General features: G+C 45.0%; 2 protein-coding genes across 4 annotated transcripts in view; one reads left to right on the top strand and one right to left on the bottom strand.

The window, feature by feature from the left end:
* NBEA (neurobeachin) overlaps nucleotides 1–19,263 on the bottom strand; it is a 441,196-nt gene that overhangs the window by 147,542 nt on the left and 274,391 nt on the right. For all 3 annotated transcript variants that reach the window (XM_088140729.1, XM_088140730.1, XM_088140731.1), the window contains one exon: nucleotides 6,060–6,196. In XM_088140729.1, the coding sequence (XP_087996855.1) occupies nucleotides 6,060–6,196 (137 nt within the window). The remainder of the gene's footprint in view (nucleotides 1–6,059; nucleotides 6,197–19,263) is intronic.
* Nucleotides 1,961–6,029, top strand: MAB21L1 (mab-21 like 1). Its single transcript, XM_007425968.4, has one exon. It carries the CDS (start codon nucleotides 2,760–2,762, stop codon nucleotides 3,837–3,839), a length of 1,080 nt encoding a protein of 359 aa, XP_007426030.1. The 5' UTR covers nucleotides 1,961–2,759; the 3' UTR covers nucleotides 3,840–6,029.

Here is a 19,263-nt window from a genome sequence, read left to right as displayed (position 1 = left end):
GCCGGCTCTGCACGGCGTTCCAGCGCGAATCGCCCTTCACGGCGGCCCCCAGAGGAGAGGGCTGTGTCCGTCGGCCAGCTCAGCCCCGCCCCGCCCCGGCCAGTCGGTCCTCGGCTCGGAAGGCAAAGGCGTCTTCCTGGGTGAGGGAAATAGGAGGCCTGTCGCGCTAGACCAACGGGGCAAACGTAGGGCGCAATTCTTAGGCGAGAAACGTCTCCCGAAGCACGCCTTCACCTGTTGGCAGTCCCTGCCGCCTGGGGCAGCCGAAAAAGTCAAGCGCTGAAGCGGCTCCTGGCCCACTCCCTTTCCGCCCCGAAGCCCCAACTTTGGGGGGAAAGAAGCACGGGGGCGATGCATCGCCAATCGAAACGCCTGCCTGTGCAGTTCTCCGGCCCTGGTGGAAAGTCGTTCTCAAAGCTCCGGCTTGATCTGGAAGTGCCCTGTTGCCATTTCCTATGCAGCCGCCCGCTACCAGCGGGGAAGGGCGCTGACAGATCAGAAGCGCCGACTCCCGGAAAACGCGACTCCCTCAGCTCCCGCCCGGCGATCAGCGACCCCGCCGAGGCGGCCGCCGGAGGCACTTTCAGACCGGCGCCCTCTCCGCAGCGGTTAGAGGGGCCGCATCTTCACCGCCGTCCCATGAAACGCCTGCCCACACGGACTCGCCTCGGTCCGTTCGGGGAGCTCGACGCCGACTGGCCTCAGGCGAGTTCCACGTTCAGGGGCGCCTGATTTCGAACGCGGGGCGCTTGGGAAAGGGGGAGAATATTGCTCAAGGAGAGGGCTTAAGCAGTGCGTCTGAGGGGTGAATCTTGACCCCCAGATCCTACATAATTACACTAGCGGGGAAATGGATGAAATTTGAGGGAGGGAAAAAAGTCCCTGAAACAGTCTCAGCGCATAGTAAACCCGCCTGTTTAAAACCACCAACATCCATGAGAATTAAATGGAACCTGAAGGCCAAAGGCAAGACCCGTTTGCCTGGGGGAGCCCCCACTTTACAATGTGGAAGAAGGTACCACTGATTTCGAGGGCTTAAATCTCGCTGATGCGTGCACGCCTCGCGCTTTCCGGATGGCACTCAAGTAAGGTTAACCTTAAGAGGCCGCTCGGGGCTTCGGAAGGCCCCTCCAAGAACGGGGCGCTCCTGCAGGTCACTTCCCCCTCCTCGGGAACCGGTTTTCTGGGGCCAGCGCCCCGCAATGAGCAGCTCTGCCGGGAGGCGCCCCACAAAATCTGCGCCCACTTCAGCCCTTCCTGGGGTGCTCCATGCGGAGAAAAATGCTGCCGGCCAGCGCCAGTATGAGCTCCGCTGATCCGGCCCGCCCCCTCTGCCACACGTGCCCTTTTATTTAATCCCGAATAGACTGCGAACGGAATTCACACGAGGGTAGACTGCCCACTTCGGATCGTTAAGAGACATTTATTTTTGCAAGTATGTCCAGAACACTCAGCGTTTCCCGCAGATACCTCTGTTACACGGATGTGACGCAAAGAAGGCAACAATGCACCTAATCACTAACAAACACAATTGATGCTGACCACCAGCTGCATGGCTTCGGAAACTCAGTCCGGAAAACTGACAAACCCGGTCGTCAACGGGATACCTCGTTCGTCTGCTAGCAATCTGTGAAGACAACATTTGCATCCGATCGATTAAGACCCGTCAGATCGCCCTTCATGCTATTTAACTGTGTCGGAGGAGGAGGGGAGCCTTCTCCTGGCATTTACGGTCAAGGATCGGAGACTTCCTAACACTAGGCTGGCCAGCTGACCAGTGGAAAACTGTCCTGGCGGTTTCCAATGGCTATGAGGCAGCGCCAGTTGAAGTCCCGTTCAGAAAGACAGAGGGTCCCCGTTTCCTTTCTCCGTCAGCGAACCTCTTCTTCAGTCTGCTGGTCGAAGGATGGCGGGCTTGTGACACCTGCAGTCCCGTTTGCGCCAGAAAGCGGCTCTGACTGCGCCTCTCGAGTTCCGCGAAGTCTTTTCCTAGTGGCACCGCTTTTAAGTGCCCTCTCCATCATTCCCCATGGATAGGCCTGGCTGGTCGTTCTGTGCCATCAGCCCCCTACCTTTACTTTGTGTGTTTCTCTCTCTACCGCCAAGAGAGGGATTAATTAACCGGGCTGGAGCTGAAAGAGGCTGCCGTGACGAGCCCAGTGGCGATTGGCCGCCCGCCTGCCTGGCCCTGCCTTTATAATTTCCACACGAGTGCATCTGGGTTCTTATACAAACCAACAGCCAGCTTCTTCTGCTACATACACACACTGAGAGAGAGAAACACCGGCACTTCCCTTGCAGTCTAGCCACCCAACACACATGCTTGCTACTCCGAGAGAAGCTCAAATAAATATATATAGAGGTGTAATTCAGACTGTTGGGAGCCTTGCTAAATCGGTTCAAACTTTTTTTCAACTTTTTTTTTAACAGCAGATCTCCATGCGTTCCGCTGCTCACTCAAAGATCCTCTAACGGCACCCATTTGAGCACATCGAAACAGGGTGTGTGTTTGATAAGGACCCGAAATCTGTCCAGAGCTAAACGGTCCATCCAGCAGCAGCAAGAGAAAGCATCTGGGCTGGAAAGGAGCAGAAACGCCGCCGCCGCCGCCGCCTAGCGCCTTTTATAAGCTTCTGGTTACGTTTCCAAGCGTAAGGCAGTCTGATTCTCCTCTGAAGTTGGCTCCAGCCTTAGCAGCCGCATTGGATCCCACAGCATACTGCGAGACTCCGGTCTACAATCCGGATCTCTGCCCCAACATGATCGCAGCGCAGGCCAAGCTGGTTTACCATCTCAATAAATACTACAATGAGAAATGCCAAGCCAGGAAAGCGGCCATCGCGAAAACTATCCGCGAAGTCTGCAAAGTGGTCTCGGACGTGCTGAAGGAAGTGGAAGTGCAGGAACCCCGCTTCATCAGCTCCTTGAACGAAATGGACAACCGCTACGAGGGCCTGGAAGTCATTTCGCCCACCGAGTTCGAAGTGGTCCTTTACCTGAACCAGATGGGCGTTTTCAATTTCGTGGACGACGGCTCGCTGCCCGGCTGCGCGGTGCTCAAGTTGAGCGATGGGCGCAAGAGGAGCATGTCCCTCTGGGTGGAGTTCATCACGGCCTCGGGTTACCTCTCAGCCCGCAAAATTCGCTCCCGGTTCCAGACGCTGGTAGCCCAAGCCGTGGACAAATGCAGCTACCGAGACGTCGTGAAAATGGTGGCGGACACCAGCGAGGTGAAGCTGCGGATCCGGGATAGATACGTGGTGCAGATCACGCCGGCGTTTAAATGCACCGGGATCTGGCCCAGAAGCGCTGCCCACTGGCCCCTGCCCCACATTCCCTGGCCGGGGCCGAACCGCGTGGCCGAGGTCAAAGCCGAAGGCTTCAACCTCCTGTCCAAGGAATGCCACTCGCTTGCAGGCAAGCAGAGCTCGGCCGAGAGCGATGCCTGGGTCCTGCAGTTCGCCGAGGCCGAGAACAGACTACAAATGGGCGGTTGCCGAAAGAAATGCCTCTCGATCCTCAAAACGCTGCGGGATCGCCACCTGGAGCTACCCGGGCAGCCCCTGAACAACTACCACATGAAGACGCTGGTTTCCTACGAGTGCGAAAAGCACCCGCGGGAATCGGACTGGGACGAGTCCTGCCTGGGCGATCGCCTGAACGGGATTTTACTGCAGCTCATCTCCTGCCTTCAGTGCAGGCGGTGCCCGCATTACTTCTTGCCCAACTTAGACCTCTTCCAAGGCAAACCTCACTCCGCCCTGGAAAACGCAGCCAAACAAACGTGGCGGCTGGCGAGGGAAATACTCACCAACCCCAAAAGTTTGGAAAAACTTTAGGAGGCCGAGGCGACGCTGCCGTCAACTATTCACGCAGCCTCCTTCTCTTCCGAGGATTCTGTGGGGAAAACTCAGGTGCTGCCAGCCGACCACGCAAACGCCAGCCTGCACAGAAGGAAGAGGCCGTCCCCGCAGGCGAACCGCACCGCACCGCAAGGATTACGACTTGTCACCAACCCGGCGTCCACCTCCCGCTCGGAAAAACAAAACAAAGAGCGTGATTATCACCTGGGGAGAGGCAATAGCGGCTATCCTGCAGCCTGCTGCGACCATCGCGGAACAGAAACCAGACCAGGGGATTATATTAACCAGGCCAGTATTTTTGCGTGAGGAAATGCTGATCTGGAGAGGCCACCCGAACAAAGAAAAGCAAAGAAGCCTACCGCGGTTTTCTCCCCTCCCCTCCCACGCATGTACATTTTAAAACATTGTATGGAATATTGTGATCTCACATTGTCTTTGAAATTGTGGATGTTAGTGTTTTGTGATTTGGTGAAAAAGTTAAATTGCCATTGTTGGATACTTCAAGACATTTTCTGCTCAAGAAGATACCCTTTCAAAAGGTAGATTTTATCATGGTACTTATGTTTCTTGTCTTTTGAAGTGTCTAAACTTAAAAGTTTACATTTTTGTTTCAAATATATTGCTTGTTCTATTTCTAACATTCCATAAATATACTTGAAATGTTATTTAAATATATTCAGAAGAAATTGAATTTTGTCTATATAATTGTGAATATTGGAATTATATATTGGAAAAATGCACTTGAGATACACTGGATAATTACTTTTTGTGATTTAAATTTCTGTTGTTGATTTTATTTAATTACAAACTAATAAATACAAGTAAAAGAAATATGGTCAAAGGTTTCAGTGCTGGATTCAATTTGGGCTGGTGCTGCATTTTACAACCTACATCAGTTAAATCATTGGCGGCCGGTTTACTTAAGGATTTTTTAAAAGGGATAACAGCCCCCCAAACGGGTCTCAGACCCTGTCAACATCTGCCACACAGGACGGTGCCTTAATTAACTGAGTAACATTTTTACAACCTCTAGGAAATAAATCTACCCATCAAGGATTTACTAGATTGCGTTAATTTGGCTGCCTGTTTTTGTCAGGATCTGTAGCTCTGGAGCCCTAGTTGGCCACAAAATTAACACTTCAGGAAAAGGGAGGGAAATCTGTGAAATTTATCTATGGCAAAAATCGAGCTAACGGTACTTAGGTTAGGGTTTGCGTTCCACTGGACTTAGAGGTCATCACTCTGGCCATCAGCCAGTTGCAAAACAAGTGCCGGCTTCTCCGGACGTCCATCAGGAAGAAGTGCACAGGACATGTCCACCAGTGCTTCAGGGCTGCCCTCGTCGGCCGACAGACAGGGAGACGGGCCTTTCCTCCGGAGGTAGACCATGCTTAAGCCCAAGGGCCAAAATTAGAGGGCGCAACTCGCTGCGAAGTGAACCGGAATGCATCTTTTAAACCTGACTCCGCTTTCAAGAATCAAAGGTGGACAACAAATCTCATCAGAAACACTGCCTACAATGGTACTATCAGAGTCAGGCACGTTTTTTCTTTTAAATCAGTATTAATTTTAGGCAGCATTTTACGGATCTGACTTCCAGACACATAATTCCTCCTTTCACGCTGTTCATGCGCATGTATGGGGAGGGAGGGGAGGGGAGGGGAGGGGGACGAACAAGGATCGTGCTTTACGGCATCAATGCTGCTGGTCGGCGTAATGGAGAGGTGCCTCTGCTTCCGCACTCGGAAAATGGAGCGTGTTCCTGGCTCCACTTTCAGACTAAGCACCATCCAACAACCCCTCCCCTCCCTCCGGAGCACCCACCCCTGAAAATCAAGTCCTTGAAATGGGGCGGTTTATTTTCACTCAGTTCCAAAGGAGGCGCCTGGCCTGCAGTTGTATGCCCAAGGACTGGGTCTGCAATGTGGGCCCGCCATTACCTCCAGGGATTTCCAAACAATTGGCTTAACAACCAAATCTGTCCACGTTCACACAAAGACCCTCGGGCTGGCAGGACAGCGGGTGGGGGGAGATTGATAAAAGGAGAGGCCGGAGTAATAGCTGATTTTATATAATTAAAGCTGTAACGGAGCCAGGGGGAGGGAATGGGAAAGAGAAGGAACAGACGTTGAGCCTTCTTCAAATAAGAGTTGCAGCAAACCACCCGCCGCTCCCCCTTCCCGGCAGTTTACTCACTTTTGCATCGATTTTCTTGAAGGCCGAATCATCCTCGTCCACCTCGAAGTAGATTTCAGTCGTGGTGATGGAGAGTGTCCCCTTGGCCACTACCACTGGGGCGATAAGCTGAGCCGGTGTGCTGAGGACCACGGGCCCTGCAAGATAAGAGCGGCGACATCAGGATGTGGCAATTCGGAGGCAAATGTGCCCTGCTTCCCTTCCTTTGCCGAGAACGAAAGCAAAGCCTTTGCACTCTGAAGGACAAGGTGCCAGGAGGCTGGTGCTGCGTGTTTCCTAAAGCAGGACCCTGCGCTGCACCAAAGGACCTGCCTAAGGGTGGTCGCTCAGGGACGGCGGTAGGAGAAACAAGATTGCCTGGGTCTTCTAATTGCAGCTCAACCCGAGACCCTGAGCTCTCCAAGACGGAGGGATCTGGTTGGAACTGTGGTTGGTCACCAGGGGAAGAAAATCATAACTGAAAATATTTTATCTATCGTGGATATGTAGGAATCCTATCAACATGAATTGGGAATACGTCCCATTGAAGAAAACTACAGTGGAACCAGGACTGCCTTTAATGGCGCTTCTTTCCCTCCAAGTACTTTTAGTTCTAAAATCAGTTCTTTACAATATCGAATGAGCAATGAGACATTTTAATTTCATCTTTATTATTATTATTATTATCCATGACATTAGTCAAGGCTTATTTTCCACACTATAAAACCATCTGCAAGGCCCCTGATGCTGTTTTGTTTGTGTGGGCGTGCACGCATATTTGTAAGAAAGTAGCTGTTATAATGCATTGTGAAAAAAATGTCAGAAATGATGCCAGAAATATTCTCTTGTCTACCGCCATTTGATCTCTAATCAGACTGTCTTAGGCTGCAACCTTTCCTGGGAGTAAGTCCTACTGAACCTAACAGCACTTACAACTGAGTAAAAAGGAAAGCTGAGCATTAAAACCTGGTTTCTGGCAGCAATGTTTTTAAAACAGTATGTCAAAGAAATGTAATTGAGTGAGTTAAACAGAATTATTTTGATTTCCTGAACGTAAAAGATGATTTTGACATAAATATGTACGGATTTTGCTTAGTCTTGTTTCCAAGTATATGTGAGCAAAATGCAATCACGTTTTCATCTTGGCAAGTGAATCCTGAAACTACAGTAATGGTATATTTCTAACAATGGTAAGAATAGGGAAACACATTACAGAATTATTCTGAGATAAGGTAGCAAAGGTTATTGCTACCAATAAGATGTGAATTTAGGATGACAGCAAGAGACAATCAAGCCCTGTGGATTTCGGAATCTAAATATATTTTATGGTAAGTTCCATCCATGCGGACCATATTTAAAAAATGGGAGGTTTAAAATCAAGATAGAAATCAAGATGTAGTCCTAAGATGAAATAAATCGAGATGCCCATTCAAGAAACGTGAAATATAATACCTAGTTGGCACCTTCTAGAAGCTAGAGGAACTAAGCATTGCCCAATTTAGAAAATGAAACCACCCCTTCCCACCGAGTCCAGTTTACTGAGTCTGAGGAGTGCGGAAAATCAATTCTCTAAAGGGCTCCCTTCAAATCTGGGTCCCTCTGCCAGCCGCCAGGGTAAGTTGCCAGCCACCCCTTCGCCCTTCTTTTCTGGCGAAAGATGGTGACCCGGGCTCGGAGCCGCAATGCAGCGCTCCCTCTCCACGCACGCACGGATTTCTGGAGGCCAACTTCCCACCACCCACTTAACTCGCATGTACCCTCTAGCTGCTAGACGTGCGTGGTTCAGCCCTGATTTCCGTGCTAACTTCCCTCCCTGCGGCAGGCATCGCCTCTCCCCCCGCGTCCCTTTTCAGAGTCCAAAGCAACGCTCGGTTTGTCGCCTATGACAGCTTTCAGGCAAGCCCACCAGGGGCTGGATAATATTGATACAAACTCTATTTTCTTTCATTTTCTTGTTTTTCTCCCTCCTAATAGGCCACCCTGGCCTCTTGACCCCAGTCAGCTGATCCGGATCACATGCGCCGGGCTCAGCTCGCTCTCCCCCTGCGCCGCCTCCTGCTTTCTCCTCCCCGCGCTCGGCGGAGCGCTGTCCTGGCGCGCCGCTGGGCAGGCTGGCGTAACGGCCGGGCTCCTGCTAGGGGCAGGGGATCGATCCGAAACGGCGCTTTAAAGGCTCATCAATCTTAATCTAGGTTGCTCAAGTAATTATGCGCGATTCTCTCGTGCGATTACAAGTGGATTTGGGTTTCGATTCCCTGGGCTCCTTCCTTTGTGTTTAACGGTAAGAGGAGCTCTCCAGACAGCAGCGCCCTGCCCTGCCCTGCCCTCCCGCGGCAATTCGCCGCCCTTCCCCGGCAGCCGCGCCGGTTCCTCTTCCCGGGGCTCTTTAACCCTTCCTGCCCGGCTGCCTCTCCCAGAGCTCCGGCTTTTCAGGCCACGGCGCTAAAATAAAAGGGCGCTAAAGATGATACAGTTCGGGAGCCGCCTGATAGTCCATCATTATAAGAAGGCGTTTAGTGGGCCTCTCTCGTTCCCAGAAGAAAGATCGGGTACTTAACCCAATTACCTCCCAGTTCTCCGCTTGTTATATGAACCAAATAAAAACGAAGCAGTTGGTAGTTGGTGGTCAGAAGGCCAAAGCCTATAACACGAAATCTTTTCCGAGAGAAGGTTTAAGTCTTTTGTGGGCGACTCGTGAGCACCACAGGGGGAAAGGAACCATGAATGAACGGTTCAGTGTTTAAGAGGATATAATTTCTGAAACTGCTGCTGGAAATAAATTAATCAGGAAGATTGCCATGCACAAGGCAGGCAAGTAACGGCACCCTTAAAAAAGACTGAACCTTGTGAAACCCAATACAGGCCTGAACCAAACAAAAACAGCCGCGGTATTACTAAACCCGGCATTTTTATGGTATCACATGATGTTTCCATTAACATGTTTATCACACATACCAACGAAACAGTGTTCCTATTTCTAGAGAGCATTCCTACCCCTGAAACCAGGGCCAGAAGAAACACTGACTCCAGCCTCTCGTCCTCCCTGGTGAACTCAGCGAACGGGCTTCATCCACAATGAGAACAAGGCGCAAAGTACCTGCTGGTTAGCTCCGCCCGTCCCGCTTCGATGCCCGAGCTTCACCGCTGCGCTACTCAGAGGGGCTGCAGGGATTCTCTCTGCGGACAGTAGGGAAGGAGCGACTCGGCCCCTCTAGGATCGGGTCTACCGGCGGAATGCCACCTCTCCATAACCTGTTTACCTTCTGTCTCACTCAGAGTTCCTGTCATTGAACATCTCCCCCCCTCTCCCAAACCCTAGAAAAGGCGCAAATGAAACATGCACTCTTAATGGTATGTCATTTTTAACACTTTTCCTTTGGAAATCTCCAATTACAACTTCCAATACCACGGCACATTTAAGGAGCGCTGAGTCTTTTTGTTACAGCCTTCAGGGAGCGAAGCAGCCACTGGGAGAATACCAAATTAATCCACTACAGCTATAGAGCAGGAGGATTATGATTTAATCCCCTTTGGGACAGGCTCTGGATTTTAAGGATCCGACATTAAACTGTTTACACAAGGCATAATCAAAATAGTGCAGCTTTTCCATATGGCCCCGAGACAGGCGGCCGGCCAGCCAGCGTTCTGCTTCCCCCCACCCAGGATCACGCACCTGATACCCCAAAGAAGAGCGCGGAAGAGAGACCTCGATTCCTAGGAGCCCCTGAGATGTTAAGAGTTGGGCAAGAAATGTTGGAGTTCGTTAAACGTGTGAAAGTCGAACAAAGCCCATCTCACAGGCGCAGGGGAGCCAGGAGCCTCTTTCCACTGAAATCGGGACCGTGCGAAATCTCGCTGTTTGGCTCAGGAGGCGCCCAAGATGCTCCCACCTGCGCTCGCCTCCACTTGTCCAGAGGACACCCCCTTTGTTGTCCCTAGCCCGCCTGCTAACAAAAGGCAAAGGAGGCGGCCAGCAGCCGTGGGTCTGTAAGCAGGTCTCCCTCGTGGGCGTCGCCAGCCTCTCGCACAAGGAAGAACGCGGGAACGCGACAGAGCGGCGGCCTGCCCTCACTTACAAGCAGAATCACATAATAACGAAAAGGCTCCGAGGTGGATCATCGATCGAGCTGAGTTGCCTCTGCGGAACACGTGTAATACATTTCGAAAAGGAGCTGCAAGATTAGTGCTCAAACAAATGGTGAAAAAGGTGCAGGTAGTGGAAGGAAAAAAGAAAAAAAAAGATGGATTTTGTTTGGATAGTTTAAAGTATACCAAAAGTCCGTCGATGCAAATTAGCTTTGGAGCAAGGATGTAAGTTAATAATAAAATCCAGAAGCAGCTTTTCCACTGCTTCTGTCCCATCCAATTTCCGAGCACCAATCCTCTGTGGCTCTGTAGCCCAAGGCTTTCAAATGGGGGGACACATCCTGCTGAACCCGTTGGGAATTACTTCTCAAGAAATGACTGTAGCCTAGGAATTATCAGCAGATATGCAAAAAGAAACATCTGCAGGATGACATTACAGGTCGGATGGCTTGCTTTTCAAACAAATTCCCTACTTGGATCATCATTAAACACTATTAACTCTCCTCAGATTTTTTTAAAAAAATTGAAATAGTGGGTGCATATTCAGGACAACTTTCTTTTGAAATCTGTTTCTGGGTGAACTGTACCACAGCATTTGGGGTACAATCACATGTGCCCCATCCAGAACAACTGGGAGTAGAGAATGCAAATTACACTTTGTTAGGTCATTAGCCTTCTGTGCTGGGTTATTAATCAGGTTTTTGTGGCTACTAGAAAAGCACTAATTTAAGTGAAAGTATCTGGAAGACAGACTAGTAAAAGAATTAAACTGAAGTATTTGGCCCTTTGGTATTTATGCAGATAAACTGCACAAATCACTGATAACAGTTAATTCAGCAGTCCAGGTTGCCAGTTTTTAAAATTAACACTTTGTAATGTTCCACTGTAATACTTCAGCAGGAAGCAGCACCTGGCTGTTTTTGTCTTGGCTCAGAAGCTAAGCAGGACCTGACAAGTACCTGGACGTAACCCTACCAGGAAATCTCAGGGCTGAAGACTAAGACATCCTGGGAGAAGACAGTGATAAATTCCTCCCATGCTGTTGTATGGAAAACATCTTCCAAATCAACACCAAGGAGACTTTACCTTTAACAGTCCCACTATAACATAACAACTGAAAAGAAATAAGTAATAAGCTGATCCCTTTTTTATATAAAATTAAAATGTTTATATTTAAATTAAGAATCTAGTGCCTAATTTAATACCACAAAAATTTAATACCACAAAAAGTAAAGTGTGATAGTGAATTCGCTTTGGAGATATAAAGATATAAAGAGCATTTATTTCATATATAGTTAGCTCCTTATGGAGGGACTTAATTCTTTCCTAATCACAATTATTTAAAATGGAAGGCAGCTCGAAGCATAACTGCATTTTGATATTCCTAACAACATATTTAATATGGTTAGTGCAATTATATAAAAGCTTGATGCTTATGGGTTTATATCGCTGCAAGCAAAGCAAATATTTTATTTTTGTAGTCAGTCAGCACAGAAGGTTAGCAGAAGCTTCTTTAAATCTTCTCAATACATTCTTATGATTTGTTATTTTTATATACATTCAGGCTTTCCTGGCCTATCACAACTCTTCTTGCCTTTTCCATAATAACTCTTGAATACCTTATTTAAAAATGCTAACTTCCTCAATATCTATAAATTGTGACTAGTTTTTCTGGTCCACATGTTAGAGCTACATGTGTGGATAAATGAATACACTTTCATTTTAAATAATTAAAGTATATTAGGTCTTCTTTCTTCCATCTGCTTCTAGGAAAGACAATACCACTGCACCATGCAATGCAACTACAGTTCCTACAGTTTCATTCTGCTTCTAGCTGAAAATATATGTACATACATACATACATTTGTTGTTGTTGTTTAGTCGTTAAGTCGTGTCCGATTCTTCGTGACCCCATGAACCATATTGCGCCAGGCCTTCCTGTCCTTCACTGCCTCCCTGAGTTTGCTCAGTTTCATGCTCAAACATTGTCCATGGGGTTTTCTTGGCAAGGATACTGGAGTGGTTTGCCATTTCCTTCTCCAGTGGACCACATTTTGTCAGAACTCTCTGTCATGACCTGTCCATCTTGGGTGGCCCTGCATGGTATAGCTCATGGCTTCACTGAGTTATGCAAGCCCCTTCGCCACGACAAGGCAGTGATCCATGAAGGGGACATACATACATATAAAAATTTTAAAAAAGTAATGGTAGTAAACTGTAATTAAGTGAAATCCCCATGTTCTCCCTATTTTTCATTTCCCTTTTTGTTATCCTTGCACAAGAAATCTCAGACAAAATCAGTCACATTATGGAGTTCTCCCTCTCTCTCTCTCTCGCACACACACAGACATACCCCTCAACTATGTAGTACAATGTTCTCAGCATAGGTGGTATGCCCCATTTAGAACAAAGAGTTCAGTTACTGATGTAACAGACACAGAAAGATCTGTCAAACTTGGGGCAAGTTAGTTGGACAACAGGCGTGAGGAAGAGAAGACACACCTTTCACAGAAAAGCTGGATCTGGTTGCAGTAATTCTATATACCTGCCACCAGCATTTAAGAACAACTATGAGAAAAAGAGATGGAATAAGCCAAGAGAATACTTAAGAAGGTGCAGGCTTTACTGGGCGGCAGACATTTCATACACAGTAGAGAACTTCTAGACACATACAATTACACATAAATATTGGTGCTTTGAGAATGAAGATGTACTGCAAATACCTGTTTGTTTTTATAAAAAATTGGTGGTCATCTGAAAGTCAGAATTTGGAATTGGATCACATGACCTGAGAAGATTTCCTTGGATGCTCAAAGCATCTTAAATGTGGCTAAAATTTCTAACAAGCTGCCATGAAGACTCTGCTTCTTGTTTTGCCATCAGGCCTGTGTACAGTATATACTGCAACACATTCCCTGTGTATACTACACACTGCAACACACAGCTTGACTTGGATGCATCTGTTGCTAGAATCTAATCTGGAGTTTGGGCACAAAAGGAGATGCCACTGTATAAGTTGCTGATCATATACCAGCAAGCAAGGGAGGTTTGGATTTCTGAAGGGCTCATTGAAGAAGACAAAGGGATGGGAATTTGCAGAGGAACTAGTTCTTGAAGACTTGTATACAATACTATAAATTTATATAACAAAACCCACGAATGGTTACATATTCATGGCTGACTACCTTTATTTCTGAAAGCCAGTAGACAAAATTGATAATAGTTGGCATGAGTCCAGAGACAGAAAAGCATAATAGACCAGCTTCAACCCAATAAACTGTAAGGTTCAAAACGAAGAATTAAAATGTACTATATTGATGCATAAAACCAGAAGGTTTAGAAGAAACACAGTTTTTCAAAGTCTTTTTTTATGGGGCCACTAGGAATTAATGTTATAGATATAAGAAAAAAACAGCACATCCCTTATATGTAAGAGGGTTACTGTAACTACTACTTAGTGAAGATGCTGAGAACTGCAAAGAAGCCAAAAGCAAAGATGTGAAACTGAATCTGTTCTTCTATTAGAAATTGATGATATGTTCAGATCAAGATGTGAAACGCTCATTCTTCTTTTCCGCAGATAAGAAAAGGAGGATCAATGTCAGTCTACCATTCAAAGGTATCACAAGTTAACAAACTGTTGAGTTGTGTTAAGTCTACCACTGCATTAAGTCATCCATGCTTTTTCATGGTAGTAAAAGAATGGAAATAACATCTTCTTCTTTGCTTCAAGATGGATATCTACTTAGTTGATCCCTGAGAAAGTAGAAAATTGACCTTCTCTAGTAAAAGAATAGAAGAGCTATAGGTATAAAGTGCAGAGGTGGTAGTACATGACTGGACACAACAGCATATCTCCAACAAACAAAAGTTGGATTCAGCAGACCAACTGTCTAAACACCTATGAAATGGAATAATTGATTTCCCAAAGTTTGGTATCTACAGAAAAGTTGTATGCATGTACAAAAAATAATGCCTTGATTATTGTGAAGACCTACTTGAATTCACCGGGCATGAATCCACTGGGCATGTGTGGGGAAAAAAAAAGTATGGGGAAGGGTGACCTCTGGAGGTTTGCTTTAACTATAAAGGGAAAGAGATTTCAGAATTTGCTGAGGGGGAAAAAAAAGTTTTATTCACTGATGTGCTCAGGATAAAAAGGTTCAGGCAGTAGACATACCTGTTTGGTACAACTTTTAAATTACTCTATCTCATCATCTGATTCAATGTGGAAAAGTCTCTCACTACCAAATTGAAAACCTAAATACAGTTCTTGATGCCTTTAGATCTCAGTTATACATATCTACATTATGTGATTGTTCTTGTTAAAATTTGAAAGTACATCTGCAGAATGATGGGCACTACTGAGTTCTGGTATGCCAACGGGCGTTTTCCTGAAAAATGTAGTCTTTGCATGCTGGTCATTAAATAAGTTAATCAACTTAGGTGCAATCTTCTGTCATAGGAAATATTAAGCCATACATATCTGACAACTTGCTCCTTTTATATATAAGGTATTGGTAGCACAGAGCTCTTATGCTATAACATCAGTCTTTCAATCTTCTTTTCTAGTACTTTTTTTTAGCTGCAGCATTACAGTCTTTCTGACCACATCTAGCAAGGGATTCTCAGATTTCCTCATACACTTTTCAATACGTTTGAAAGTTAGAAGTGTAAGTAATGGCTTTTGCCATAAATGTTTTATGACTCATAGTACACCTTGAAGTATAGATGCCAGAATTTGTAGCAGGGTACACAATCTAAAGAAGAGTACCTCATTTCCAAATATCATTTGCCATTCTCAAAACTACACACATACACACACACACACACACGTATACAAATACACACACATATACATATGCATACACACATATCATTCTCGACTTTTTTTCAAGGATGGCACAATATTGCAAACTACAATCTTTTCAAACAGGTTACGGTTCACCCAAAACATTAAGCTACCAAAAAAAAAAAAAAAAGGCAGGCAGGCAGGCAGGCAGGCAGGCAGGCAGGCAGGCAGGCAAGCACATTATGTGAAGGAAGTACTTATAATGTCTCAGGTTGTTTCCAAGTTTATGATTCTACAAATCGAAGCAACTGATGGGGAATAGATGATCCCCCAATCAAATCTATATCATATTTATCATTATGGAGAAGTGATATGGTCAATTCTTTGAGCTAGTTTATATGGTATTAAAAGTCAGTATGATGCTCTTACCAAGGATATTGAGGCTGTTGATAATGATGATTCATTATGATGAGGGGAATAAAAGATGGAGCTGGCAAGTATGTTAAGTAGCTCCTTTGTTAGAAACAATTCCTCTTTACAGAAAACATGAACAGAGTGCCACAGCACAGGAGAGATTACAACTGATACAGCCAAGGTAAGTTTGGAAATGTTTTACGATACATGTTTACGATACAAGCAAAGAACTGTGTGATATTAAACTTATTCCAGTGTATAAAATGTAAGCTCAGCATATTGCATTAATAAAAATCTCCCTTATCAGTGAGAAGACACTTCTGCTTGTGTTGGTAGTAAACTAAAAATAATTCACTTCCCTCTGAAATGCCCTGGTTCCAAATGTATTTTGTAACATCATTAGGAAAGAATCTATAAATATATAATACCTAATGACTTATAATGTTTAAAATGTATGGGTGGTATTTTTTTTTTTACTTTAATATATAGAAATGGAATGCTCTTCAAATCTATGTGGATTCAAATTAGAAGTATGTGTCGTAATGATTAATGTAATAAAAATCTTGTTAATATTATAGCATCATCTTTCAATATAGAATATCACCTATGCATTGTCCATTAATAAATAATGTGTTTGAAAAATAACTGGCTTATAATTAACATTCTGATCAGCTTTGCCATATATAAACACATGTAACTCTGGGGGGGCTTACAGGATTAAAACACACAAACCTACCACACATAAGGACAGGAAGGCCTGTCGCAATATGGTTCATGGGGTCATGAAGAGTCGGACAACTTAACGACTGAACAACAACAACAACGACACATAACCTTCTGTGCCCGATAAACAATGACCCCAGTCACCATCAGAGTGAACTCAACACTGTGGTAGCAGTAGAAATCATATGAAGAGATTTTAGTTCGTAAAGAAGATGCAATGTACCACAGTAGTTACAACAGTCAAAAGAGGTCTGGAAATGGCAGCAATCATTCACAATCTGCTTCTTGTAGTTGGTATCAAGGACAATGATAGAAACAACAATCCTACTCACAAGGATAGAATAGTATAGCCAAACCCTCCATCTAATTATTATTTTTGGAAAGAGGGTACTAACAGAATGGCAATTGGGACAGAGTCTGGTCCAGGCAATCAGCATATTACTAAATTCTTGTTTTGCTCCCAAATCCTGACATAGCTGATTTCATGGAAGATTTATCTGAAGTGACTGTATTAGATGCCTTGAGCACCTACCAATGCCTCTTAAGTAGGAAGAACAGGGCTCTTGCCAATAGAAACAAGAATTCACCAGTGCCCATTAGAAAGAGAAAGTTTCTCCTGGAATATAGACAGATTGCAATCAAAAAGAAAAGATCCTTCCTTGCTGGACTTTATCATTAAATTCAACATCATCCTTCCCAAGAAATATAGGAACTTTTTTAAAACCTACCCATTGGGAGCAACCTCAAGCTTTAAGGGAAAATGCCTTTGGGGAGGTCTTTGCATATTAATATTGGATTACCTCTGCTTTGTTGCTGCTACTATTGTTGTTTAGTCAGATAAATAGCATTTTTAGAAAGTTCACGAAATTGTGTTCTTCCATACAAGAGTGTATTTAGAAGATAAAAAGCAACATACAAAACAGCACTAGGAATCATGTAGAAGCTTAATACATCACTTCTTTATGCATGAAAGTAAATTGTAATTAAACTGAAGTCAGGTCTCCTAAATATGTGCACCACATGTACAAACTGTGTCTCAATAGGAATAGGGTTCCAAAGTATTTTGGCTACTGTTGAGAAGATCCATGCTAGCCTAACAGATCTTAATGGCAGTGACACAGATTTTAGTGTACAGACATCCATACAAATAAACCGAGAGCCAGTTTGGGGTAGTGGTTAAGGCACCAGGCTAGAAACCAGGAGACAGTGAGTTCTATTCCCACCTAGGGCACAAAGCCAGCTGGGTGCTTTTGGGCAGTCACTCTCTCTCAGCCCTAGGAAGGAGGTAATGACAAACCACTTCTGAAATCTTCCCAAGAAAGCTGCAGAGACTTGTCCAGGCCATTGCCAGGAGTTAACACTGACTCAAGGACACAGTGTGTGTGTATGTGTGTGTGTGTGTGTGTGTGTGTACAGGTCACTAAGTTCTATTCCTACTCTATGGTCTACACATGTAAGGATTCTTTCTTTGCTTCTACAAAGTATAATTTAGAACATTCTCAGCCTTGACATTTAGGTGATAGCCCCACTCGTTCCACAAGCTATATGACAGCTTAGCTCAATTCCATTTGAGGAAGGAGCGTTCCATTTAAGAAATTTTTTTTTATTGCTGAATATAATTTGCCATGTGTTTATTTCCTAGGCCTATCTTTAACACATTCAAACCATGGCTTATGGGAGGCCTTAGTTCCTGGGTCTTATGCAAGGTCTTAGGACTTCCTGGATGTTACTTTTTAGCATATGGACATTACTCAAGACATTTCAAATAGGCAGCTTGTCAAAGGTGAAGGGCACTGACTGAGTTTAGAAAGTATAAAATAGTGCAGTACAACTCTTAGTCCACCAAATATCTGAGCTTGTTCTTTGGGGAAAATGTGGTTTTCCTGCAAGTTTGGGCATTGGCTTCTAGTTTCACAGTAGCTTGGAAGTGATTACTATCAGGTAGTGTAGTGACTGAGAAGGAGGTAATACTGAAAAATATACTAGTCAAAACTAGGGGAAAATCCTGCCCCAAATATTGAAATAAAAATATGTGAGCTCTCCTTCTCAGTCCCCTTTGATAGATCCATTTAGGATGCCAATGAGAAATTTCATGGCCAATTGGAACTAACTCTGCCTCTGGAACATCAGGGAAGGAGTAGGGATAAAGAGTTGCCTGGAGGGAAATTGTTGGATCCGGTAATCTAATCTAACATTAAATCTCTGCCCTTAAAGTGCCTCCATCTGGATACAGTAAAGTTAATTCCAAAATAAAGATCTCTAACTTATTCCAGGCACAGTAGTATTACAAAAGGAGATAACTGTTAAAGATCAATAATTTATTATTGCCTATCAGCCACAGCCAGATGGGGACTGGGCTGTTTTCTCAGGAATAAAATTGAACAAAAGAAATGCTCTTGCTGACTGATTTTGAAGAGAGTGAGAAAAATGGGGACCAGATTAAGCTATGTATGTTGTAGAAAGTTGAAAATTAAAGCAAGTATGATTTGATAATTCTTTAAAAAAATCATTCTGTGAGAGGCAGCAGACTGAAAAATGAATTGGGGCCACTGTGTGGACATTTGCAGAAATGAATTTTGCAAAGAGTTTAGGTAAATATGGATCAGCCATGGAAGTTCAATGATACTATAAGAAGAGAGTCACTTGTCTCCTACACTTGCTCTTTGGAAGTACCGTATTTTTCTGACTATAAGACGCCCCCATGTACAAGACGCCCCCCATTTTTCCAACCCAAAATTAAGAAATCAATATTTTAAAGATAAAGCAGAGCACATTTTTATTTAGTAATTAGGTAATATTTACCTGATACACTCAGTGGGAGGAGGTCCAAACTGTCTCTCTGCAGCTCTGTTTCCATGCTGTTTTGCAAAACTGATTACATTCAGTTTAAATTTTGCACAGTAAGACATTCCCTTATTTATATTTTTATTTTCTGACATCTTTATGTCCACTTCCACATCCCATCCACTTCCAATGGGATGCGTTCCAATTGGTTTGTTCAGCATCAGCTGACATCAGTTACATAAGGCTCCTGATTGGAGGAAGCCCGTTCGCAGGCACAAAGTTTGGGCAGGTTCACTCGTGGTTGGAAGCTTGTGACTGGAGGAAGCCTGTCGCAGAGACAAAGTATGGGCAGTTTCACTTGTGGTTGGAGGCTTGTGATTGGAGGAAGCCCGTTCGCAGAGGCAAGGTATGGGCAATTTCACTCGT

The sequence above is a fragment of the Python bivittatus genome, unplaced genomic scaffold, assembly GCF_059951505.1.
Source record: "Python bivittatus isolate LINGU-HERP-01145 unplaced genomic scaffold, Pbiv_v1 ctg000340_np1212, whole genome shotgun sequence".
In the NCBI taxonomy this organism is placed as follows: domain Eukaryota; kingdom Metazoa; phylum Chordata; class Lepidosauria; order Squamata; family Pythonidae; genus Python; species Python bivittatus.
Note: the sequence above shows the minus strand (reverse complement) of the source record. Positions and strands in the feature narration are given on the sequence as shown.